At 37.1% G+C, this 27,064-nt stretch overlaps 1 protein-coding gene across 2 annotated transcripts in view; it reads left to right on the top strand.

Annotated features, from left to right (window-relative positions):
- Nucleotides 1–26,838, top strand: part of SERPINI1 (serpin family I member 1) — an 85,830-nt gene extending 58,992 nt beyond the window's left edge. For both annotated transcript variants that reach the window (XM_010355010.2, XM_010355011.2), the window contains exons 6-9: nucleotides 8,627–8,724; nucleotides 24,121–24,207; nucleotides 25,615–25,704; nucleotides 26,515–26,838. In XM_010355010.2, coding sequence (XP_010353312.1) covers nucleotides 8,627–8,724; nucleotides 24,121–24,207; nucleotides 25,615–25,704; nucleotides 26,515–26,591 — 352 coding nt within the window. In that variant the 3' untranslated portion in view covers nucleotides 26,592–26,838. The remainder of the gene's footprint in view (nucleotides 1–8,626; nucleotides 8,725–24,120; nucleotides 24,208–25,614; nucleotides 25,705–26,514) is intronic.
- Nucleotides 26,839–27,064: the final 226 nt, after the last annotated feature.

The raw sequence follows: 27,064 nt of genomic DNA, 5'->3' as shown, positions 1-27,064 counted from the left end.
TGTCAGTTTGTAGAAGATAATAGCTCCCAGCTCCATCCATGTCCCTGCAAAGGGCATGATCTCATTCCTTTTTATGGCTGCATAGTATTCCATGGTGTATATGTACAACATTTTTTTTTTTAATCTGGTCTGTTCTTGATGGGCATTTGGGTTGATTCCATGTCTTTGCTATTGTGAATAGTGCTGCAATGAACATATGTGTGCATGTATCTTTATAATAGAATGATTTATATTCCTCTGGTTATATACCCAGCAATGGGATTGCTGGGTCAAATGGTATTTCTGCTTCTAGATCTTTGAGGAGTCACCACACTGTCTTCCACAATGGTTGAACTAATTTACAGTTCCACCGACAGTGTAAAAATGTTCCTTTTTCTCCACAGCCTTGCTAGCATCTGTTGTTTCTTGACTTTTTAATAATCACCATTCTGGCTGGTGTGAGATGGTATCTCACTGTGGTTTTGATTTGAATTTCTCTAATGATCAGTGATGTTGAGCTGTTTTTCATGTTTGTTGGCTGCATAAATGTCTTCTTTTGAGACGTATCTGTTCGTGCCATTTGCCTACTTTTTAATGCGATTGTTTACTCCTTGTAGATTTGTTTAAGTTCCTTGTAGATTCTGGATATTAGACCTTTGTCAGATGGATAGATTGGAAAAATTTCCTCCCTTTCTGTAGGTTTTCTGTTCACTCTGATGATAGTTTCTTTTGCTGTGCAGAAGCTCTTTAATTCAATTAAATCCCATGTGTTAAGTTTTGCTTTTGTTGCAATTGCTTTTGATGTTTTTGTCATGAAATCTTTGCCTGTGTCTATGTCCTGAATGGTATTGCCTCGGTTTTATTCTAGGGTTTTTATAGTTTTTGGTTTTACATTTAAGTCTTTAATCCATCTTGAGTTAACTTTTGTATAAGGTGTAATGAAGGGGTCCAGTTTCAATTTGCTGCATATGGCTATATATGGCCACATATTTTCTTGTCTACATAAAAAAGTCAAGGTAATCATGACCCAAATCTTTTTGGCTAAGATATTTAGCATGCATAACTTTCCATGACAATACATATATGTAGAAATATTCCATTATAAGTCTATTCTTAAGGAGAGGTAATTGATGAATATCTAGCAAGAGTTTTTTTAATGTATGATAATTGACATTTATATACTAAATATGTAAGCAATATACCTTAATTCCAAAGAACAGTTTACTTTTGAACATTAATAATTAAATTTAAATTACTATGTAAATCAGGTCTAAACTTATAAAATATTTAGTCCATGTTAACCCTCATCTAGTGACCTTTCACAATTAATTTTGTATTTTTTCTTGCGTTTTATGAAGAATTCCTTTTGATAAAATGAGAAATTTAGTACAGTGTTAATGCTTCTCTATTAAATCCATGAATTAAGTGCAATGCTTCCAAATGCTCCAATTCTGTGAGGAAGCAAAGTTATTTAGGAGTATTTTAACAGAATTCTAAATGAATGCTTACTGATATTATACATTCTAATTCAATCACATTCACTAGAAAATGTGGCCTCCAGGTTCTGTCCACTGAGAAATTGAATGTGGCAGCAGAAGAAAATTAAATTTTCATTTTCTAAGAGATACTCTTCAATTATGAAATAGTTTGGCTGTCTTGCTCATATTAATGCCTGTACTAAATTAGGCACAGGTAATTATCATGTATCAATTTTTCCAGGAGTTCCATAAATTATCCCTGTACATGGCTACTGCATAGATAGGGAGGCTAAATAGCAAAATAAATAACTCTGGATTCCCCTTTTAACAGAATGGCTGTTTTCAAATACTTACATATATTATAATAATCAATGTGAAACTCTCCACCTTCTCCATTTTACAGCATTAGGATCCACTAAATGTTTGATAATAGTACTGATTTATGTGACCCATTTTTAGCAAAGGTAAAAATGTTTTTAGTAGCTATACTGTATGTTTACTCAAGTGTCAATTTTAATGGTTTGCATAGTTTTATCCACAAAGAGATATTACTCTGAAAATGCAACTTGTATTTCTGTAATTTCACCACATTTTTGTCCTATTTGACAGGTACTTTTACTTTCTCTTTTGTTAGAATTTATACAAACAGCTTTAAAACACTGCCCTTGAAAACCAAATACTGCATTTTCTCACTTACAAGTGGGAGCTAAACATTGGGTACTCACGGACATAAAGATGGCAATGACAGACACTGAGGATGACTAGAGGAGGGAGGAAGGAAAGGGGGCAAGGGTCGAAAACTATTGGGTGCTATGCTCACTATCTGGGTGACAGGATCATTTGTATCCTAAACCTCAGCAATATGCAATATACCCATGTAACAAACCTACACATGTATCCCTTGAATCTAAAATAAAAGGTTTTCTTAACTTTTTATTTTTTTCATATTAAAATGCCTTTATATATATTTTTGAACTTTCGCTTTTTTTATTATACTTCAAGTTCTGGGATACACGTGCAGAACGTGCAGGTTTGTTACATAGGTATACACGTGCCATGGTGGTTTGCTTCACCCATCAACCCATCATCTACATTAGGTATTTCTCCTGATGCTATCCCTCCACAAGTCCCCCACCCCCCAACAGGCCCTGGTGTGTGATGTTTCCTTCCCTGTGTCCATGAGTTCTTTTTGTTCAACTCCCACTTGTGAGTGACAACATGCAGTGTTTGGTTTTCTGTTCCTGTGTTAGTTTGCTGAAGATAATGGTTTCCAGCTTCATCCATGTCCCTGCAAAGGACGTGAACTCATCCTTTTTTATGGCTGCATAGTATTCCATGGTGTATATGTGCCACATTTTCTTTATCCAGTCTATCACAGATCACTGATAGACATTTGGGTTTTTTCTAAGTCTTTGCTATTGTGAATAGAGCTGCAATAAATGTATATGTGCTTGTGTCTTTATAGTAGAATGATTTGTATTCCTTTGGGTATATACCCAGTAATGGGATTGTTGGGTCAAATGGTATTTCTGGTTCTAGATCCTTGAGGAATTGCCACACTGTCTTACACGATAGTTGAACTAATTCACACTCCCAACAGTGTAAAAGCATTCCTATTTCTCCACATCCTCTCTAGCTTCTGTTGTTTCCTGACTTTTTAATGATCTCCATTCTAACTGGCATGAGATGGTGGTATCTCATTGTGCTTTTGATTTGCATTTCTCTAATGACCACTGATGATGAGCTTTTTTTTTCATATGTTTGTCGGCCGCATAAATGTCTTCTTTTGAGAGTGTCTGTTCATATCCTTTGCCCACTTTTTGATGGGGTTGTTTTTTTCTTGTAAATTTGTTTAAGTTTCCTGTAGATTATTATTAAAATAATACAAATATATAAAATGCTGTCTTTAAGATGTAAAGGAAGGGTATTTGCAGGGGAGGGTCATGTAGAAGAAGAAATTGCTTTTGTATTTTAGCAATTTTTCCCCCTTAACAGTAAGTTCTACAGAAGTTAGATGCTGAATTGAAATTGTATTTTTATCCAAAATGTAAGAATCTATTCAAGAAAAGGTAAAATTGCTATACCCATTACCAAATCCAATTAAATACTACAAGATTTATATACATAGTTGCACATCTCTAAGATTAAAATAAGATTGCCAGATGCTTCCATTTATCCATGGTAGCAAAAATAGTTTGTTTCATATATCAAATATTTATGTAAAACACCCAAAAAGCACTTAAGTATAAAACCTGCTACAGCGTAAACATTATGTAATTATTACCTATTATTAATATTATTGTTATTTGTTTAGTGTACATGTTAAGTCCTGGTATTTACACTGTGTTAATCTTATAGGCAGCTTTGTAGCTTTATATAGGCCTCTCTCTAAATTGAATTTTTTAAACTTGATTCTTTTGAATTTTATCCTATTCAGTGTATATGCTTCCTTTTCAGTTTTTACTGATATAGCTTAGATATAAAAAGATTTTTCTAAAGTCAGCATCAAATACTTTAATACTTGGAAGCAGATGTACCTTGCTGTATGTAGTATCGGTCTACTCTAGCTTTGTAGGCTCAGATTTGTCATTTGTGATCAGAGTGTTGGACATCAAAGGGTGTGAAGTGGTTCTGTGTTTTGTAATCAGAAACTATCCTGATATCTTGAAATAATTGCCATTAATAAAGCATTTTAGTTTCATGTTTGTAAAGAAAACTACATAAGTTGTCTGTTTTTTTGTTGTTGTTTTGTTTTGTTTTGTTTGTTTTTGTTTTTTTTTTTCTTTTTTGAGGCGGAGTCTCGCTCTGTCGCCCGGACTGGAGTGCAGTGGCCGGATCTCAGCTCACTGCAAGCTCCGCCTCCCGGGTTTGTGCCATTCTCCCGCCTCAGCCTCCCGAGTAGCTGGGACTACAGGCGCCCGCCACCTCGCCCAGCTAGTTTTTTGTATTTTTTTTTTATTAGAGACGGGGTTTCACTGTGTTAGCCAGGATGGTCTGGATCTCCTGACCTCGTGATCCGCCCGTCTCGGCCTCCCAAAGTGCTGGGATTACAGGCTTGAGCCACCGCGCCCGGCCTTTGTTTTTCTTTTAGACAGAATCTCATTCTGTCACCCAGGCTGGAATGCAATGGCCCGATCTTGGCCCACTGCAACCTCCACCTCCCAGGTTCAAAAGCCATTCTCTGGCCTCAGCCTCCCAAGTAGCTGGGATTACAGGCACGTGCCACCATGCCCAGCTAATTTTTGTGTTTTTAGTAGAGATGGGTTTTCGCCATATTGGCCAGGCTGGTCTCGAACTCCTGACCTCAGGTGATCCACCTGCCTCAGCCTCCCAAAGTGATGGGATTATAGGCATGGCCTACCACATCCAGCCCTGATTTTGTTTTTTGACATGAGTGCTTTTCATTAGATTTTTCTATAAAGGGTATGATTGGGTTTTTATTCCTTATGTGTGTTGTAGTCTCCTACCTAGGATGTATTTGTTATTTTCTAACACTTGTTCTGCAGGTCTTCAAACCTCTACCCTCCATATGCCTCTTCAACTTATTCAGGTAGCAAGTTGCAAATGCATAAATTATATTGTATGCCTTTATTAAAACAGGCTTGCCCTTTGCTTTATAAAAGCAGTGTCATGGCTTTTAATTTTTATATTTCATGAAATGTAAAATATATTTCTAATGTTGTTTTATTTTTAAAAGTTGTTGTTGGAATTATAGTGATTAGTGATGCGGGGACTTTAATGTCAGAAAGACCTCCGTTCATATCCTCATTCTACCACCAATTATCTGTGTGGTTAGAGAAAGTTGCTTGTTGGCTTAGCTCTTTTAAGCTTCAGTTTAGCCTTCTGCAGCCAGGAGATAATGACACTTACCTCATAGGGTTGTTCGAGAGCATCATAGAAATTATTAAATAATATATTATTCATAAGAGGATTTGCATAGTACCTGAAACATAGTAAGCACTCAATATATGGGAGATGATAATGATTATTTATATTAATATTCGTTTATTATTGTAAGAGTAAAGAAATAATAAATAATCACTATTTTTCAATAGTTTGATTTTTTAAAAAGTCAAAGAGTGGACAACTGGAGATTATTTACTCCTTATCTTCAGTTTTGAACAAAGTCTTACAAACACCTAGATTTCATTTCATTTGCAACCTATATGGTTTGTCTTGTGCTAGATATTGCAAATATTAGAATAAATAAGACAATAGATTTGGCTAATTTACAGTTAAGGTGGCAGGGATTAATATAGCTATTTAATCAAATTACACCAATTACTACTAGAATGCAAACATACAACACCCTAACATCTATAATAATGTGACATGTTATACATAACTACAATATAATAAATGGTGTTAATGGTATCTACTCCTCATTGCATGCCTCCTGCATGCTAGCACCATCCTAAGATCTAACCTTATTTAATCCTTCCAACAATACTATGAAATAGGTATTATTATTGCCATTTTCCTGTGCCAAAACTGAGCCTCAGAAATTAAGAAACTTGCCAAAGTTCGCCTGGATCAGTCACTCATCACCACCTGACTAGCTAGTGTTTCATCACTAAAGTGTGAAACAAACTAAGCTGCTTTTAAGAAGTAAAAAGAATCCCCTACTAATATCTTCCTTCTCTTTCTTATTTTACGTGGATCAGGACAACTATAATACCACCTGGATTCATAGCCCTGCTCTGCCACTTATTAACTGTATGACCTTGGTTATACAGGTTATTTCATCTTTCTGCTACTCAATGTTTTCTATTACCCAAGAATAACCAAAATACCTGCTTCAAGGGTTGTGGTGATATTTAAATTAATATCTGTTTTATACCCCCCTCCAAGTTTCTGGCATATACTAAGCTCCACAAAAGTGTTCAAAAATAAATAATAACAATAAGCATATGCATACACACATAAGCATTTTAAGCCATTGAATGTATTGTCTGAGATGTTCTGTGCTTTCTTACTCATTCCCTTTTTTGAGATGGATACTATAGGACAATTCTACTTCACAATCAATACCTACTTTTGGTAGAAAACAAAATAAATGAGATTAAGTCAAAGTGCAAAATTTAGATAAAATTTAGCACTAGGTTTAGTTTGTTTGAGATGCATGTACTCATCTGTTGATCATATTTTTCCATAACTGTGAAGCTGCTAAAACTAGTTTCCACTAACCATTCCTTTTGTTTACTGCCATAATTTCCTTCTCATTTTCCTTAAAACCAGACATCCGAAATGATGCTAATGAAACTTTTGGTTGACCATCACGGACTTATCTCTGTTAAGAGAACAACCTATTGCCTAAAATTTTATATTTATAATCTGTATCAATTAGGAGGCAACATCTTAGAAAAAGTGAAGCATTTGGTTCTAACCAGTTGTTTTTACTTTTAAAATAAAAGTAATAAATGCCTTTGCTTGTTTAAAAATGTATTTGTTCAGGGATGGTGTTTTATGTATGTAGTCCTACCTACTCAGGAGGCCGAGGCAGGAAGAACGCTTTAGACCAGAATTTCGAGATCAGCCTCAGCAACAAAGCGAGACCCACATCTATACAAACAAATTAAAAATAAAAAATAAAAGCCAGTGCTGTGGTGTGCACCTGTAGTCCTAACTACTTGGAAGGCTGAGGCAGGAGAATTGATTGAGCCTGGGGCTTCGAGGCTGCAGTGAGGTGTGATCATGCCACTGCACTCTAGCCTGGGTGACAGAGTGAAACCCTGTCTCACACACACAGAAATGTGTTACTTGATGCAGGCATGCTTGGTCCATGTCTTTCCCAAGAAAGTTTGGTGATACAATTCATTAGTTTGGGGAAGAGTCCATATTAAGACCAATCTGGCTTGCTGTGGAAACTATTTTTTAAGTTAGTAGTCAGTTTATGATCACTATAATTATTTTCATTTTGTTTTACAATAATGTTTTATGTTTTCAAAATTGATACACATTTATATATAATAATTCATAAGGTCAATTAAAACCAAAATAAAGACCCATGATTCTTTTGTTTAAAAAAAACTCTTAAGTGTACTAATTTACACTCCCACCAACAGTGTAAAAAGCTTTCCTATTTCTCCACAGCCTTGCAAGCATCTGTTGTTTCCTGACGTTTTAATAATCACCATTCTGACTGACGTGAGATGGTATCTCATTGTGGTTTTTGTTTTCATTTCTCTTAACGACCAGTGATGATGAGCTTTTCTTCATGGTTTTTTTTATGTTTGTTGGCTGCATAAATGTCTTCTTTTGAGAAGTGTCTGTTCATATCCTTTGCCCACTTTTCGATGGGGTTGATTGTTTTTTCTTGTAAATTTGTTTAAGTTCCTTGTAGATTCTGAATATTAGACCTTGTCAAATGGATGGATTGCAAAAGTTTTTCCCATTCTGTAGGTTGCTTATTCACTCTGGTGACAGTTTCTTTTGCTGTCACCAGCAAAAGTGCACTCTCCATTGATTAATAGTTTTTTTGTGATGGTATCATGAGAACAGGCTTATGTTTTAGAGATCACTATAACCATAAAGATACATTTTTTAATGTAGTGCGTTTTATTTTTGCTTCCTCTGAGTTGTAGGGAGCTGAAATGCTAAATGTATTTATTGTAAAACAGAATTTGGCTCTAATTTAACCTTGTCCATGGCAATGATGGGAGTGGGAATTGCATAGTGTGGCGGAGGGTAAGGAGCATACATTGACCAGGATACTAAGAAGAGAATGAAATAACCGAGGTAAATGTATGATTAGTCATCTCCAGCTTAAAAAAAGTCAAATATATTACTACTAGGTCAAAGGATTTTGAAAGCTACTCATTTATAAGTTTTACTCAATACTGTGATATTATTCATATGGTGAATCATATGGTGATGTAATCATATGGTGATGATACTTGATCTCAAAACTCATGTATTGTACCATATATTATGGTTTTGTGTCTATATCATATATTTTCTTACATGTTTAAATTTTGTTTTGTTATGTCAATCTCTTTGATGCCTATTTTTCCATGTTCAATCAAATGCTAATTGCAGTCCAAAGCCAGTTTTAGCATAATTTACTCTCTATAAAGCAGACTTTAAATATCCACATATCTAACACTTTGTTCTTGTCCCAGGTAACAATATGCTGTAACTAAATATTTTTATTTCTATGTGTTCTCCAGGTTCACAGTGGAACAGGAAATTGATTTAAAAGATGTTTTGAAGGCTCTTGGAATAACTGAAATTTTCATCAAAGATGCAAATTTGACAGCCCTCTCTGGTAAGAAATAAACACAAAGTTTTAAAAATGTTATTCCATAAGAGCTTTATTAAATGATGATGTTAAATCCTCTATTTACTATGGAGTTCTGGAGTAAAATATAGTTACCACTTGCCAAATAAATCTAGCATGAAACATATTTAACCTCTACAAGCAAAACTATAAATACAGTCATAACATTAAGTTTATATTATCTGGTTCTTATCTTATCTTTGACAATAGATTATATTCTCTGGAAGACCTGTCTTAAACATCTTTGGATTCCTCATCCCATCTGACATAATGCCTTGTAGAATAGATAATCAATAAATGTGTTGATTGACTATCTCAATACGTCCCATTGTAGTAAATCATGTAAGAAAGAAAGAAGGGAGGATAAATGAGTGTCTGCTGTGAGAGCTAGACCAAAGATCCTTTTTAAAAGAGTAAAGAATACCCAGTAAGATGGTATAAACATGTTCTAATTCTTTAATTAAAAAAAAAAAAAAAAAAAAAAAAAACAGTGGGCTGGGCATGGTGGCTTATGCCTGTAATCCCAGTACTTTGGGAGGCCGAGGTGGGTGGATCACCTGAGGTCAGGAGTTCGAGACTAACTTGGCCATCTACTAAAAATACAAAAAATTAGCCACACATGGTGGTGGGCACGTGTAATCCTAGCTACTCAGGAGGCTGAGGCAGGAGAATTGCTTGAACCCAGGAGGCATAGGTGGCAGTGAGCCGAGATTGCACCGTTGTACTCCAGCCTGGTCAACAACAGTGAAACTCTGTCTATAATAATAATAATAATAAATAAATAAACAAACTAGTTTTAAAGAAGTAACTTCAAAGTATACCTGGCACATTGGGGTGTCTAGTAATTTATTTTAAATATCCCAAGAAAAAAATCCAGTTGAATTATTTGATTCAAATACCCTAATATTTTCAAAATAAAAAAAAAATCACAAAATATTAGCAATGTTAAAGCATTTATAATTTGTAAAATACTCTTGGAAGTATTTTTAAGTAGCTAACTCCAAGAAATTTGCCATCAAAAAAAGGCATCAATGAACTTAAGACTGAGTAAATAAGTTATATAATGATTATTTTTATCATGTCCTTAGAAGAGAGAAAATAAAATACAATCTGTTTTCTGATGAGATAAAGATAGATATATATTAAGATAAAAGAAACCCAACATATAAGGCCTCTTTATATGCACATTATTTAACCCAAATTTCTAAATAACACTGAGATGATAGATTCCTTAGCAGTTCTTGTGTTAAAGGAGAGAATTTAGTTTTCTTAGCCTGAAGCAGCAGCCCATAGAGAATCAAGCTGACTGAACCATAGCTTCTAAACCTGGAGTGTGAGGGCCCATAGATTGAATTCAGAGAACTGATGCCCTCCAACCCTAAAAATTGCATATAAATGTGTGCACACAATGCATGTGCGCATATACATGAAGGTGTTTGTGAGAGAGAAACAGTTTGGGGGGTCATATTAATAGCTTTCGAGAAATTCTCAATGTGTCTGTGATCAAAAAAGCCTTTGTCCTCCCAGATTTAGGGTAGAGCATGTTGTTTTCTACAACAGCACTCAGCTTCTAGCAATGAGTTGATACTAATGTATTTGGTACAACTTCTACCCCTCATTCAGAGAGCTTACAGCCCTAAACACTAATATAGCTTTTCTAAATGTCTACAATATAAATGTTCCTGTCCACATAAGAGAAATGAGCTTTCCCTGAGTAAATGTTTTCATGGCTTATATCCAAACTCCTAGGACTCCGAACTCTTCAGTGGGGTTATCGAGAATGTAGGACTGATAGAGATTCAAAAAATATTGTGGTATCTGTCCCTGAGTCAGACATAAATTCATGGCTGAAGTTTAGCATAATTTAACATTGTCATTTTCTCTTCCTTAGGAATTGAGAGAATCTGTCTTACCATACTAGCCAAATTCCAACTGGATAATTACATTCTGCTTTCTTAATGTGGTTCTACTTTCAGTTTGATTAGTGATTCCTCACTGTCTCACCCAAACATCTAGGAAGTTATTTCAAACAAATAGAATATCTGCTGCCTCTCAATCCTGACAGAGTAGCACTGCAGTGGCAAATCAGTTATTGTGGTCAGTGTAGCTTATAGTTTCTAACATATTTGGAAGGTTTATAAGGTAATATTTAATTGCCTTTACAGAGACAGAGACAATAGACCATAAACATGCATTATTAATACAGATGGTTTAGAGAGTGGAAATAACACTAGAATCTTCCAGAGAATTAATACATTCTATATGCAAAGTATATAGAATGTATATAAAGTTTACATTCTATATAATGTATATAAATGTATAGAAAGCTTTTGTTTGATCGAAACTTCCATGAGAACTGAATCCTGTTCTGTGTCCTACTCACAGTTGTATTCCCGGTGCCTTGTAAAGAATTGACATATAGTTGACACACAGTAAATGTTCACTGAAGGGTGAAAAGGATGAGCAGAAGAAGACAAGAGGTTTACTTGGCCCCACATTACATACGATCTAAGGACTATTTGCCCCCTTAAACATAAGTAAAAAATCCCGGATTTGCTGTTCTCAAATACCACCCCATTCAGGTTTTCAGGATCACCTGATAAAAGATCTAAAGCAAACTTCCCAGTCTTTCAGTGGGAATTCGTTGATTATTACATTATTAATTTCCAGAGTGTAAGCAGCTCCAGTATGCCATCCACCCTAACGAATATATCCTTACATTCCCCATGGCATGCACACACACGTTAATTTATGAATCATTCATTCAAAAATTACTGTTTGAATTATAAAACTTGCCTCCTTGTTTCCTCTAAATTCAGTAGCATTTATCTCTTCATCATTTATTTGAGCACCATATGCTCTGCTTTGTAAGGTTGGTATCATTTTCATATGTCTAGTTTTTTCCTCTCCAAATAACATCATAACCTTGATGATTACTGTCTGTAACTCTTCATAACCCCCATAAATACCTAGGAAAATTACTTGCATGCATTTTGTTTCTACTTTAATGAGAATCTCATGGTGTTTAGGATATATAAAGGCTTACCTCAGTATATTACAGATTTGGCTCCAGACCACTGCACTAAAGTGAAAATTCCAATAAAATGAGTCACATGAATTTTTTGTTTCCCAGTGCATATAAAAGTTATGTTTACACTATACCATAGTCTATAAAAGGTACAAAGACATTATGTCTGAAAAAGTAAGGCACATACCTTAATGTAAAAATATTTTTTTGCTGAAAAATGCTAATGATCATCTGAGCCATCAGTGAATCATAAGCTTTTTGTTGGTGGAGAATCTTGCCTTGATATTGATGGTTTCTAATAGACCGGGGTGGTGATTGTTGAAGAATGGAGTGACTGTGGCAATTTCTTAAAATAAGACAACAATGAAGTTTACTGCATCCATGTACTCTTTTTTCATGAGCAACTTCTCTGTATCATGCAATGCTATTTGATAGCACTTTACCCACAGTACAACTTCTTTCAAAATTGGAGTCAGTCCTCTCAAATCCTACCACTGCTTTATCAACTAAGTTTCTGTAATAGTTTCAGAACTTCATTGCCATTTCAACAATGTTCAGAGCATCTTCACCAGGATTAGATCTCATATCAAGAAACCACTTTCTTTGTCTGTCCCTACAAAGCAACTCCTCATCCATTTAAATTTGATCATGAGATAGCAGCAATCTAGTCATATCTTCAGGGTTCACTTCTAATTCAAATTCTCTTGCTGTTTCTACCACATCCACAGTTACTTCCTTCAATGAACTTTGAAACTATCAGTCATAAAAGTCAGAATCAACTTCTTCTAGACCCCTGTTAATGTTGATATTTTGATCTCCTTACATGAAACATCAGTGTTTTTATTGGCATCTAGAATGCTGAATTCTTTCCAGAAGATTTTTCTTTGCCCAGAATCTGGGCAAAGAGGCCAGGGATTCTTCCTAACATCTGCAGTGCCCAGGAGAGCTCTTCCACAACAAAAGGTTATCCAGCCAAAAATGCCAATTGTGAAAAGGCTGAGAAATCCTATACTGGAGAAAGCATGTGGAAACAAAGAAGAAAAAAAAATTAAAAGGCAGAATGGGAACATATTGGTCAAAAGACAGGGGAGTCAAGCACATGATATGACTAAAAAAACAAAAGAAAAGAAAAATAAGAGAAATGAAAAGATAGAGAACAATATATGTACGTACATAGGCTTTTAAATGGCTAGAAAATTTTTGAACAATATCTTAGAAAGTGATAATAGCAATTGCCTCTGGAATACGGGACAGAGACTTTAGATGAAAGAGGAGTTTTCGTTTCATATACCGCTCTGTAGTGTTTGGAGTTTTACCTTGTATATGTATTGCTTTTTTAATTAAAATTCTTACTTAAAAATTAGAAAAAAAACTTTAAAAAAATATCATTAATAGGTCAGGCGCAGTAGCTCATGCCTGTAATTCCAACACTTTGAGAGGCCTAGGCAGGACAGTCCAGGAATTCAAAACCAGCCTGGGCAACATAATGAGACCTTGTTTCTTATTTTTTAAAAAGTCATTAATAATAGAATTAATTAGTAAATTTGAAATCACCCAGAGAATAATTCAGTACCATTGTTATACTGTCACTTTCTTAAATTATGTGATAAAATTGTATCTTTCTTCAAAAATAGCATACATGATTTAGCAGTGGGGAAAAATAAAACCTGCTTTGCTGTCTCTTGCTTCTGGAAAAATGGAGTGACTTGAGATCTTTTGCTAAGACCTCTCAAGTCCACTCTTTCATTTTTTATTCCATGGCATCCACTCTTATTTCCGCCTTTCATTACTGCTGCCATAGACTATTTCAATAGCCTTCTAAACAGTTTCCAATCTCTCTCCAATCTAATCTATTTTATCTACCACTGCCAAGATGAATCGCCTTAAAAACTTACTCTTAGATCGCTCCAGTTCCAGTTCCTGTTCAAAGCTGGCCTTCAGTAGGCTGTGCCCCATCCGCTGCTCAGCAGGGCATTGAGACCAGGCTTCACTCTGGCTGATTCCATATACACAACTCCTGCCCCAGCCAAACTAAATACTCACTCTGTGTCTCACCTGTCCCCAGCTCTCTGCCTTTGTGAAGTCTCTTCCACAAGAAAAATCTCCTTTACTGAACCTCAGCTTTAAGATCCCCAATTTCATCAACGCATCATGACTACACCAACCAGAAGTAATCATTCCTTCTTAAATTCATGATACCTTGTGCCTTTCTTTATGGCACATATCTCATTTTATCTCATATTATTGTTACTTATATGTCTAATATCCCCTGCCAGAATTTAAACCCTCCAAGATTGATTCTTACACGTGTTTCCTATAGTGCCCAGCACTGTGCTTTCTGCTTAGCGCCTACTGAATGAAGAAATGAATAAAATGAGATATTCAATATTTATTACATTTATTTTTTTAATCTCAATTTGATATCCATTGCTTTTGTTGGTAAATTCTATTAACATAAAACACAGTAAAGCTCATACAATAAACATGGATTATAGAAAGTGCTGAGAATCATTTTCTCAGGCTCTATTTAAAATGCTCATCTATTTGCAGCAAGGATCCTGTTATAGGGAAGGACTATTTTTGTAATGGAAATGAATGACTGTCAGCATTTGGATTAATAGATAATCCTCTTGGAAGGTGTAAGGGGAAGGAGAAAGAGAGTACTAAATCCTTCAGCATCAAGTACAAGCTTTAATAAAGGAGCCAATAAAATAAAGGAATTAAGAAGACACACCAAAAGCCATATTCAGGTCAGACTCAAGTGCTGTTGATTTATGCTGGACCTTCTCTTACCCCCTGCCCTTGTTTGTTCTCTTTCTCCTTGCACCTATAAACTGCAAGACTCCGTTTCTCTCTCATTGCCATAATTCCAATTATTCTACTTTCTTGCCTGGATTATTGCAACAGCTAACAAAGTTCATCTTCCTGCCCCCAGCTGTTTGCTTATCTGATTCACCCTTCACAGCAGCTGCCACAGCTCTCTTCTAGAATCAAAGCTTGTGTCCTATTACTTCTGGACAAATCCAGGCTCTCTAGCATCATCATCATAATTCTTAAAGTTATGTCCTCTCCTACTCCCCAACCTCCTCATAGCTCAGGCTCCAACTGGACCTTGAAGAGATCCCCACTGGGGATGTAAAGTTTCTCTCACTTTACAAATAGAATCTTCTGCTTGGAGTGTCCTTCTTGCCTTCTCTGACTTTTCCCTCTTACTAATTGTTTAAGAGCAAGCTGAAATGTCGACACATAAGAGAAGCTTGCCCTGACATTCCTCTTCCTTCCTAAATGGTTTACTTTTCCTTATCTGGAATCTGGTAGCATTTTGCACACACCTCTGTTAGCACATGTTTCATTTTCTTCTAGACTGTTTGTTTACATACTTGTCTCTGAGCTCAGAGCTATTCAAAAGCATACACATCTTTCTGTCCCCAGAACACAGAAGGGAATTTGGGGAGTGGGGGACAGGATAGATACTGAGTGGGTGAGTGTTGTGAGTAAATGTCACTATATCCCACCTGGCTACAAGCATGGAGACTTCTCTTATACTTCCTGCCCTCCCCACTCTACACTGCAGCCACACAGCCCCTTCTTTGGTTCCTTAAACATGCCCAGTTTGTATCAGGGTCTGCACTAGCTTTTCCCTCCATCTGAAATACTCTCCCTTTATTTCTTCCAGTGGCTGGCTCCTTTGTATTCTTTCAGTCTCAGCTAAGATTTGCCCTCTCAGACCCACCTTTCTGAATAACCTGTGTCAAGTAGCTTCTCTTCGCTGCCCCAGTCACTAACCAACATATCACCTTATCTTGTTAGCTTAGTTATACTTACTATACCCTGAAATTGTAGTCATTTCTTGATTCGCTTTTTTATTGTTCTTTTATTTGATGTCTGCTTTCCTCTCATTAGGAAGGAACTGTTTATTTCATCATAGTATACCTGGTGCATCTGACTCATAGTAGGTGCTCAGCACATGAATGAATGAATGAATGAATGAATGAATGAATGAACCAATAAATGAATGTTTGCTGGTTTTGTAACAAAATCTATCCAGAAAAGCAAACAAAGAAACATTATTCCTATCTTAAGAGAACTCAAACTCTAGGAACTTTTATAAATTTCATGGGTGGGGCCGAAGCTAAAAATATTTTGGCAACTAAAGCACAGAGACACTTTTGGTATGCTAGGGTTCTGTTATAATACTCTCCTCATTTTGTTATTTTAAGCATGCCCTTGATGACGCAGAAATCTATTTAAATTGGCTGAATTTAGGAACAGTGCCACAGAGGAAGTAGTGGCCTACACTTGCATGATGGCCATCCTGCAAGCATGATGTTAATCTCAGGTACTTAGAGCCTTTGGTGCCCTACACAATACCTCATATGTAGTGGGTACTGAATAAATATTTACTAATTGACTGAATGAATGCCTTTGTAGTCTTGCCCTGCTTTTTTCAGAAGAGCTTGAATTATTGCCCAGTTTTTCTCTGGGGAACCTAGGGTTTACTGGCCCTGTTCCCATCTCATCCATTGTAAAAATCCTGGCCTCATGCTGCCTGGAGGAAAGTAGGACCAGTCATTTGGCAGCACTGTCTGCTGTGGCCAGAAGGAGAAGGTTGCTTGGTGCCAGCAGATTTAAAAACAAAAAAACTATTTGCCTTTGCTTGATTGATTGAGAGAATAGCTAACTTTTCTCTAAACAACAAGACAACTTCATCAGTGTAAATCTCCGTAATACCCCTTTGCGTTCTGATTCAATTTATCAAATATCTGAGTGCATACGTGGTACCTGGCAGTGTGCACAGTGTTGTGGATGAGATAAGTAGAACAGGCAAAGTCCAGGCCTTGAAGAGTGTATGGTCTAGCAGGAAAGATGGTCTTGATTGTCTACTGAATGACATTGCCTGTTTCTCTGCATGACCTGATCTACATCTAAGATTTTGTGGCTGCAGACACATGCTTGCTTAGACCACTTTCTGCTTATATTTTATTTTAATGAGACTGCTTGAAGTTTGTCTCAAGAAAAAAGCCTTCATTTTATTTTTTTCCCCTGAGTTCCTGTGATGTGATTTTTTTTTTTTTTTTTTTTTTTTTTTTTTTTTTTTTTTTTTTTTTTTTTGTGAGACGGAGTCACTCAGGCTGGGGTGCAGTGGCGCGATCTTGGCTCACTGCAACTTCTGCCTCCTGGGTTCAAGCAATTATCCGACCTCAGCCTCCTGAGTAGCTGCTATTGCCGGCGCACGCCACCACACCAGGCTAATTCTTATACTTTTAGTAGAGACAGGGTTTTACCATGTGGGCCAGGCTGCTCTTGAACTCCTAACCTCAAGTGATCCGCCTGCCTCAATCACACCTGGGATTACAGGTGTGAGCCACCATTCCCGGTCTTATTATTTGTCACATTTTCTTCTACTTATATATTCAATGGGATGGTGTTTTTCTGAAGGTTGATTGTCCTAAGGTCTCATTTACACATGTAGACATTTGCTATCCCTCATGTAGCAGTTAATCATGATACGGGAATCCAAAAGTTGCATTCAATCTTTGTTTTGCTGTCTTTGAAATAAGTACAATAGCACTCGTCTGCTGGATCCTGTTCCCCTTACTCTTTTACTCAATCAGATTTTTAAGTCTTTTAGCACTTTTTCCCTCTCTGCTGCTATTGTCAGTTTTCTTGGAACATCTACTTTAAATTGTTGTCTTATGTTTTATTTATTACAAGAATAAACTTGAAAAGAATTTTTTTTAAGACAGGGTCTCACTCTGTGTCCAGGCTGGAGTGCAGTGGTGCAATCTTGGCTCACTGCAACCTCAACCTTCTCAAGTTCAGGTGATCCTCCCACCTGAACCTCCTTAGTAGCTGGGACTACCATGCCCAGCTAGTTTTTGTAATTTTTTTGTACAGATGAGGTTTTGCCATGTTGCGCAAGCTGGTGTCCAACTCCTGGGCTCAAGCCATCAGCCTCAAGCAATCGGCCTGCCTTGGCCTTCCATTGTGCTGGGGCTACAGGCATGAGCCACCATGCCTGGCCTATTACAAGACTAAACTTTATACCCGTAATTTTGAACACAGTTGTGAGTATAGTGCACATCAAATGACACTAAAAGACTTTATATACCCAAAGTCTTATAATATGAAATAGTTAACCACTTTCATTCAACAATTACTGAAATCCTATCTACGACAATATACTGGGTTAAAGACTGGAAAATTGAACATTACCAGGAAACTCCCTCTACTAGGGTTAGTTCATTCTTTAGGCCCTACTATATGCCAGAAAACAAGGTTACTAAGAAAAATGACACAATCTTTGCTTTAAGGAAGTAGACTGTCCAGAAAGAGGGAAGCATCAATGCAAATATATTAGAAAAGCTTCAATAGAATTAGTTTCTGGGTTCAAGAGGGGAGTGATCAGATCTACTTTAGTGATTTAGGAATTAGAGGAGAGCAGAAAAAGCCTCACAGAGCTAGATGCTGAGCTTTTAAACTAGATTAGGTGTCTTATTGTACAACAAAAGTTGAGGGAGGTTCTAGGGAAACAAAGATACAGAAATGACAAAGTGTGCTATGTTGAGGCTGTTTCAGTTCATATAATTTGAAGCACAGCATATGGGGCAAAGAATACTAATTGAAGGAAGCAAAGGCAGCCTGGTAGAGGTCCTTATCGTTTATACAGAGCAGGTATGCAGGTTTGCAATATACTGAAGGTGAGGTGAGAGGGAGAGCAAGCAGGAGAGGGGATAAAGTGTTTTAAGTGGAGTAGTGGCATAATTTGATTTGTATTTTGATAAGATCATCCTGGAGGAAGCTTTAAGGTGAACTAGAGGCAGTCAGGAGAGCAGTTCTCTACTGCTGAGTCATGATACACTGTAACATCCATTGAAACTCATTCAAAAAGATGATTTGTATATGTTGCTGAGTTTCATTTTCTGATTTTTAAAGAACTTTTATCTTCATGCCAATAGGTGAGCTTGGTCTATGATTTTCTTTCTTATATTGCCTTTTTTTTCAATTTTTACAGCAAAGTAAAATATCTGCAGATGAGTTAGATAGCTTTTATTCTTTTCCTAATTCTCTTTCTAATTTTGTAACAGGTAATTCTATCTGTTCCTTGAAGGTTTGGTTAAAATCACCTAGAAAACTGTCTAGGCTTGGAGTCTTTAATTTCAAGGGTGGAGAAAGTTTTTGTATACTGATTCAATTACTTTAATGGTTACTGGATTATTCAAATATTCTATTTTTTTCCTTGACTCAATTTTATAATTTATACATTTCTATAAAATAGTGTAGCTCATAGCAAATCTCTTCATTTTCAAAATTATTTGCATAAAGAAGAACAAATACTATTTTAGGGTAGATGGAAATATTTTAGTTTTGTTTGTTTGTTTGTTTGTTTGTTTGTTTGTTTGTTTTGAGACAGAGTTTCACTCTTGTCACCCAGACTGGAGTGCAATGGCACGTTCTTGGCTTGCCGCAACCTCCGTCTCTCAGGTTCAAGTGATTCCCCTGCCTTAGCCTCCCTAGCAGCTGGGATCACAGGCACCTGCCATCACACCTGGCTAATTTTTTTGTACTTTTAGTAGAGATGGGGTTTCACCATGTTGGCCAGGCTGGTCTTGAACTCCTGACCTTAGGTTATCTGCCTGCTTCAGCCCCCCAAAGTGCTGGGATTACAGGTGTGAGCCTCCGCACCCAGCCAACTATTTTGTATTTTATTTGTGGAGGAAGGTTCACAGATATATGTATATCTATCAAAATTTATCATGTATAATGAATAGATGTTCATAGTAAATAACTTATAATCTCATAAAGTTAATTAACATTTATCTACAGAAAATTATACATAGTGTTTTTTGTGATTAAAAAATTGTTTTCTGTATTCTTGGGTATGTTCTTTTTGTTCTTAATATTGTTTATTTGGACAATCTCTTTTTTTAAATGAATTTTGTTTAAAACTTCGTCCATTTCATTGTCTTAAATAACTAGCTCTCTGAGAAGAAACCTTAGCATCTTTGTTTTCTTTCTCTTTCTGCCATAAGTACCTTGCAATATCCCTGCCACAACTGCCACAAGTGCCACCACCGTCATTTTGGTGGGGCAAGTGGGAAGAGGCGAGAAGATAGGTGACTAAAGGATGTTACAACATTTGGGGCAGAGGCCAGAAATAAAGGGATGATTTTTTTCTTATTTCAAAGTGCCTACTGTAGCCAGCCGGTCAAGCCTAGTAGCTATTGGAGGCAGTTTCCTATGTGCAAATTGATGTAGTTGGAATATTATGTTGTGTCTTTGAGGATAACTCCTTTTACAATTCTTCAGAAGGGCTTAGCTGACAATGTGGAAACTCATTACCCTGTGGGAGCTGGGTTCTAGCACCTTTGTATTCAAGGTCATAATATTGGCTCTTGTTGCTTAACTCACAGACCGATGAAAATGGGCCACAGAATCTGAAAATAATACAGCATCAAATAACTGCTAAATAGTTAATATGTTTTACTATCTTAAAATTTATTTTTTAAATGTTTTCTTTTTTATTATTACTATTTTAAAGTTAAAATTAATATTATTTTATTTTACATAGAAATGAAGTCTCACTATATAGTCTAAGCTGGTCTTAAGCTCCTGGGCTCAAGTGATCCTCCTGCCTCAGCTTCCCAAAGTGCTAGGATTACAGGCATGAGCCGCTGTGCCCAGCTACTGTCTTGAAATTTATGTGTTTATTTTACCAGTATATATTTAGTTACTTAACACAACTTAAATTTTTCTTAAAAAAAACCCTACTCTTTTGGATTTGAGGGTGCTAGTTATACTTTATTACTAAATGTGAAAACTTGATTGCTTTTTAATTTTTCTTCTAGTCAACAAATACATTCTAGAATAAAACATCATAATATGTGAAATGGACTATTTAATAATGTAGTGCTTATATCTTAGTACCAAATAAGATCTGAGGAAGTAATATTCCCATTAAAAGTATATTCAGAGATGCCATTGTTAGCTGTCTTGGGGCTTATTCAAAGTAATCAGGTCCTCTGTAACAGATGTACCAAAAATATTGAACATAATTCCCTATATGTATTAGATAATTTTGTGCTTTTGAAAGCTTGAAGGTAAATGTATTTTGTGGGTAGGACTTGATACTTACAAAGTCTAACTAAGCAACCTAATGGGAAATCAATAGTGCTTTTAATGGTGCTGGACATCAGCAACAAAGTTATTTATCTGAAATTTGAATTAGATCTCCTGGAATTGAAAGGGGGGTCATAAATTTGAGTAATTATTTTTCTTACTTTCTTGTGCTCTTTCAAAAAATGTATTTGAGGCGTCTTTTGTTTGTTTTGTTTCATTCTTAGGGAAAAGTTGAAAACCCAAGATTGGAAGACATTTTATGGTTTGCTAGGGCTGCTGTAAGTAACATAGACTGAGTGGCTTAAAAAAAAAACAGAAATTTATTTTCTCACAGCTCTAGAGGTTGTAAGTCTGAAATAAAAGTGTCAGCGAGTTGGTTTCTTCTGAGGCCTCCCTTCTTGGTGTGTAGATGGCCGTCTGTCCCCTCTATCTGCACGTGGTATATCAGTCATGTTTACATGATGGCAGCAGTAGCCTGTCTGGAGTGGCCGCTGCCATGACCTCGGCTGCAACAAGGGATGGAGGAGCAGCCAGGGCTTCGTGCTCCACTGAGCCGGTAGGAGCTGGGAACATGCAGAAGCCCGCCCCCTTCTGAGTTGAAGAGGTGGGAGCACCGTTGATCGGGCACAGCCGCTGTGGACCTGGGCATCTCTGCATTCTCCAGGCCCAGGAAGCCCCCTTCTACTGCAGGCTCAGAAGTGCCTGCTCCTACTGCCTGGCCTGTCCCTGATCCCGGAGACCACTCTGATTTCAGAGTAAAGTTGTGGCCGAGACCAGATGCTGTCATGAGCTGGCCGGGTGTGCACATGCCTGGGGCAGTGCTGACACATCAACCCCCTGCCAACTCGGCCCCCTCCAGACTTTGGGCACTGATGAGCAGGGAGGCCAAGAGGGGGCTAAAGACAGCTCAGTGCAGGCCTGCAGGCACCCCTCATCACAGACAGCCTGGATGCCATGGGTACTGTGGAGGGCATGCCAATGGTGGCAGGAGGCAGATAGGCTCCTGGGTGGAAAGAGAGGGTCCCCAATGAAACCCCAACTTTAGACCAGGGATGACCTGAGGCCTGGGGTCCAGGCTGCCAGTTCTGTGGACCAGAGTGAGAACTTACGGTGCTTTTTCTGGGCCACCCGTGGCCACCCATGTACCAATCAGCACATACTTCCTCCCCTCTGAAGCCCATAAAAACCCCCAAACTCAATCAGACTCGAGCAGATGACAGGATGACCTGCCTGCAGAGAGGAGCTACCTACTGTGGGACTCCTCTCTGCTAAGAGTTGGACATTCATTGGGACAGCCTGCCTGCAGAGAGGAGCTACCCACTGCAGTTCTCCTCTGAGCTGTTCTGTCACTCAGTAAAGCACCTCTTTGCCTTGCTCACCCTGCACTTGTCTGCATACCTCATTCTTCCTGGACATGGGACAAGAACTCGGGACCCACCAAAAGACAGGAGTGAAACAGCTGTAACACAAATAGGACTGAAACATGCCCCTTGCTCGCCATGTTGTAGGCAACAAGAAGGAGAGAAGAGAGGAGAGAAGTGCCATGGCTCTTCAGGAAGCCCAGAACTAGTAGCTCCCGAGCCAGGGCTGTGACACCCTCTTTGAAGCTCTGCGGTTCCTCGTGTCTCCAAGCTTCCAAATGCCACCACATTTCCTGGTGCCAGCAGTGGAAGCTGCTTGTGGTACCTCTGATCCAGTTGCAGCCTAGCAGTGAGCCAGCACCCATGCCAGTGCCTGGAGCTGCCTTCCCTGCTGTAGCCAGAGTGCCTGACTGTGTGCAGCAGACGGACCCCATGCTCACTCACTCACATGCCTCTCACCACTCCATACCTGGCTTGCCCTTGGCAGGTGTGGGGTCCGGGCTGGTAGCACAAGCCAAGTGCAGCCTGCCAGACCGAGTGGGCACAATGAACCCAGCAGGCCTAAGCAAAACTCAGGCAAAGGCACCACTGGCAACAGAGGTTTCTGGCTGGTGAAGCGACACCCCAAGGATCCTGTAACATATGTATGTGTATATATACAAACATATATACATATATAATTAATCATTATATACATATTTATGAAGAGAGAAAAATTTTAAGGAATTGGCTCATGATTATGGAGGCTTTGGAAGCTCAAAATCTTCAGGTGGAGACCTGGAAAAAAATTGCAGCCCAAAGGCAGCCTGCTAGCAGAATTCCTCCTTGCCTGGGAAGGGCCAATCTTTGTTTTATTAAAGCCTTCAGCTGCTTGGATGAGGCCTACCCACATTGTGAGGGTACTCAGCTTTACTCAAAGTCTACCAATGTCAATCTCATCTAAAAACACTGTCATAGAAACATCCAGACAATGTTTGACTAAATATCTGAGCACCATGGCTCAGCCATGCTGACACATACAGTTAATTAACCATTATACAGGGCCTTCCCTCTGTACCTGTCTGTGTCCAAATTTCCTCTCCTTATAAGGACATTAGTCATATTGGATTAGGACCCACCCTAATGACCTCATTTAAATTTAAAATTCTGTCTCCAAATATAGTCACTCTCTGAAGTACTGGGGATTATTACTTCAACATATAAATTTGTGTAGAACATAATATAGCCTATAACAGCTTTACCTTAAGACAGGCACAAATAGGAAGGGAAAAATAGTCCTCCTAATGCTAAAAATGTGTTATTTCCTCTTATCTTAGGATAAAGCATGTTTGTGAATCCTCAGATAAACCAATTAATCGTAATAATGGAAAGTAACTTTTTCATAAATTTACATTATGAATCTAGAAGTCAACTTCATTTTTCTTTGCCAAGGATATTTACATTATCATGGTAATTAAATATTAGGTTAAAAAACCTTTTTTATTCTGGCTATATCTGAATTTTTACCTGTTTTCATTTCATGCTTTTATATTTAAAATTAAAGAGCAACGTGTGAGATATTTTAATCTTGACTTATGAAATAATTTGAAGTCACTATTTTAAAAAGTTTTCACTTTTTCTGAAAATGTAAGACATACAAATGGGAAAACTAACAATAAAAATGGAAAAGAATTAGCAAGAGAATATAAAATGAGGGCAAATTAAAAACCACATCTTCAATGGTTATCTCGTAAATGAAATCTTGTAACATTATCTCCTAGGTTTTCTTCAGTATCCCAGTCTCTTCTATCTCTAAAATCCATTTAACAAAAGGGCAAAATATTTTCCTATCTCTCTGAATGAAAAAAAACAATGTTTCTGATTCTCTTTTTGCAGATAACAAGGAGATTTTTCTTTCCAAAGCAATTCACAAGTCCTTCTTAGAGGTTAATGAAGAAGGCTCAGAAGCTGCTGCTGTCTCAGGTACTGTTTGCTAAAATCTTCTCCCCTCTTCTAAGAGATTTATATTTTTAGAGCAATCTTGGGTGGGGAGTGGGGTCTTTTTCAAAATGAAGCCAAAAAAGTCACTCTGCTTTAACTTAGAAGTCAAGCAAATGCTGAACCAGCCAGAATTTTCTAAACAGAATGTGAAATGTGAGCTCACTCCAGTGCCCCTTTACAGATAACTCTCATCTTCATTTTCTCTCTAATGAGAGACAGGAGGACATTGGCAGTTCTGTGAAAATAGATTTTTCTGCTGTGCTGCCGGTTTAAATATTTTAAATATTTTCCTGCTACCCATTTAAACATTTTTCTTCCTACCAAATTACTTGCTGAAGTTGATTCTTAATTTTGTCAGCAAAAAGTTCTTATTTTTTATTTTCGTGGCTACATAGCAAGTGTATATATTTATGGAGAATATGGGATATTTTTAATATAGGCATACAATGCATAATAATCACATCAAGATAAATGGGGTATTCATCACCTCAAGCATTTATCATTTCTTTTTATTACAAACATTTCAATTATACTTGTCTAGTTATTTTTAAATGTACAACAAGTTATTGTTGACTTATAATCACTTTGATGTGCTATCAAATACTAGATCTTCATTCTATTTAACTGTATTTTCGTACCCACTAACTATCCCAACATACCCCACCCCCATCACTGCCACTGTTAGGATAGTGTTTTCAGAAGGAAATAAGAGCACAGTAGCCTCAGGCATCAAGACAGCTTGAAATCTTACATGTAATCTGGACTTTCTTTTGACAATTAACTATACTGCAGCAAGTATATACAATCTTACAGTGAGGATCTCAGGGGAATTTAGTAGCCCAGTCATAGGATACCTCGTTGCATTTCTCACTGTTATATTTCCCCTTTAATCACTGCCATCCTGACCACTTACTAGAAACCTGGTGACTTGCTATGTAAAAATACCCACTTCAGACAAAAGAAATAATGATTTGAAAATATAGAGAAACTCTCTTCAGTTTTTGTTTGGGGATTTTTTTTCTTTATTCTCCCCCTTCCTTTTACTCAAAAGTTATTTTAGTAAAGACACACATATTTATGTGAGACTGAGAATGAACATTTCATAACAAGCAGAATAAATTGTCCTATTATTTTTAGTAGAGTAGAGGGAAGAAATTGTTTGTTTGGTTGGTTTGTGGTGTGTATTTGTTTTGTTTCACTTGGTTTTTTAAAAAGATCAAGTAGAAATGTTAACACCTTTATAATTTTTCTCCAGTTAAGTCTTAAAAATCTTGTTTCCTGTAAATTGTTGTCTTTGCATTAGATGGATAGGCCTAGATGGTTTTGAGGAATTACTCATTAGTCTCTGTACATCTACAGACATATAATTACTTTTTCTCTGCACTGTAGGAATGATTGCAATTAGTAGGATGGCTGTGCTGTATCCTCAAGTTATTGTCGACCATCCGTTTTTTTTTCTTATCAGAAACAGGAGAACTGGTAAGTTTATTATGAAAACAAAATTTTGTTTAATAGGCCACAAAGAGCCTCTTTTTTAAATGGAGATTTTTTTCTCAATACTCATCATACAATTTATTTTCACAATTTTATTTATTCTTTTTCCAGAGATTGACCAACTGAATTATCAGATAATTTATAATATTGAAGTGAATTTTTTTTTTAATGAAAATAATAAGGCTGGTGAGGTGGCTCAGACTGTAATCTCAGCACTTTGGGAGTTCCAGGCAGGGAGGATCACTTGAGGCCAGGAATTCGAGCCCAGCCTGGGTGACATAGTGAGGCCCCATTCCTACATAAATAAAAATTTTAAAAAATTAGCCAGGCATGGTGTCACATATCTGTTATCCTAGCTACTAGAGGTGTTAGGGGTGGGAGGAATGCTTGAGCTCAGGAGTTCAGGGTTACAGTAAGCTCAGATAGAGCCACTGCTCACCAGCCTGGGCATCAGAGCAAGAGCCTTTCTCTGGAAGGAAAGAGGGAAGGGAAGGAAAGGAAAGGGAGAAAGGGAGAAAGGGAGGAAGGGAGGAAGGGAGGAAGGGAGGAAGAAAGGAAGGAAGAAGAAGGAAGGAAGGGAGGGAGGGAGGGAGGGAGGGAGGGAGGGAGGGAGGAAGGAAGGAAGGAAGGAAGGAAGGAAGGAAGGAAGGAAGGAAGGAAGAAAGAAGGAAGGGAGGGAGGGAGGAAGGAAGGAAAAAGAAAATAACATATTTTCATTAATTGTAAGCAAGAAGGAAGGTAAATATTTTATTATTTTGTTCACCCCCTCTTTTGTTTACTTCCAAACCAATACAGGTACAATTCTATTCATGGGACGAGTCATGCATCCTGAAACAATGAACACAAGTGGACATGATTTTGAAGAACTTTAAACTACTTTATTTGAATAACAAGGAAAACAGTAACTAAGCACATTATGTTTGCAACTGGTATATATTTAGGATTTGTGTTTTACAGTATATATTAAGATAATATTTAAAATAGCTCCAGATGAAAACAATATATGTAAATTATAAGTAACTTGTCAAGGAATGTTATCAGTATTAAGGTGATGGTCTTGCTTGTGTCATTGTGTTTGTGTGCTCTTGTTTAAAATAAAAGTACCTATTGAACATGTGACTAGATCTATTTTTTTTTATTTTGGAAGTTGTAGTATAAAGATATCTCTAGGTGAACTTTGGAAACAATGTTTCTGTACATCTTAAATCTCTCGTAATTATGCAGGATCAAAACAATAAAGTAAAATAGCATTATATACTTATGCATAACAAGCAATAACAAGTGAGGTGAAGACAGGTACTCCACAAAAATTCTCACTATCATCTCTTGGAAATAAGTGTATAGT

Source organism: Rhinopithecus roxellana, chromosome 1 (assembly GCF_007565055.1).
Source record: "Rhinopithecus roxellana isolate Shanxi Qingling chromosome 1, ASM756505v1, whole genome shotgun sequence".
Taxonomy (NCBI): Eukaryota; Metazoa; Chordata; class Mammalia; order Primates; family Cercopithecidae; genus Rhinopithecus; species Rhinopithecus roxellana.
Note: the sequence above shows the minus strand (reverse complement) of the source record. Positions and strands in the feature narration are given on the sequence as shown.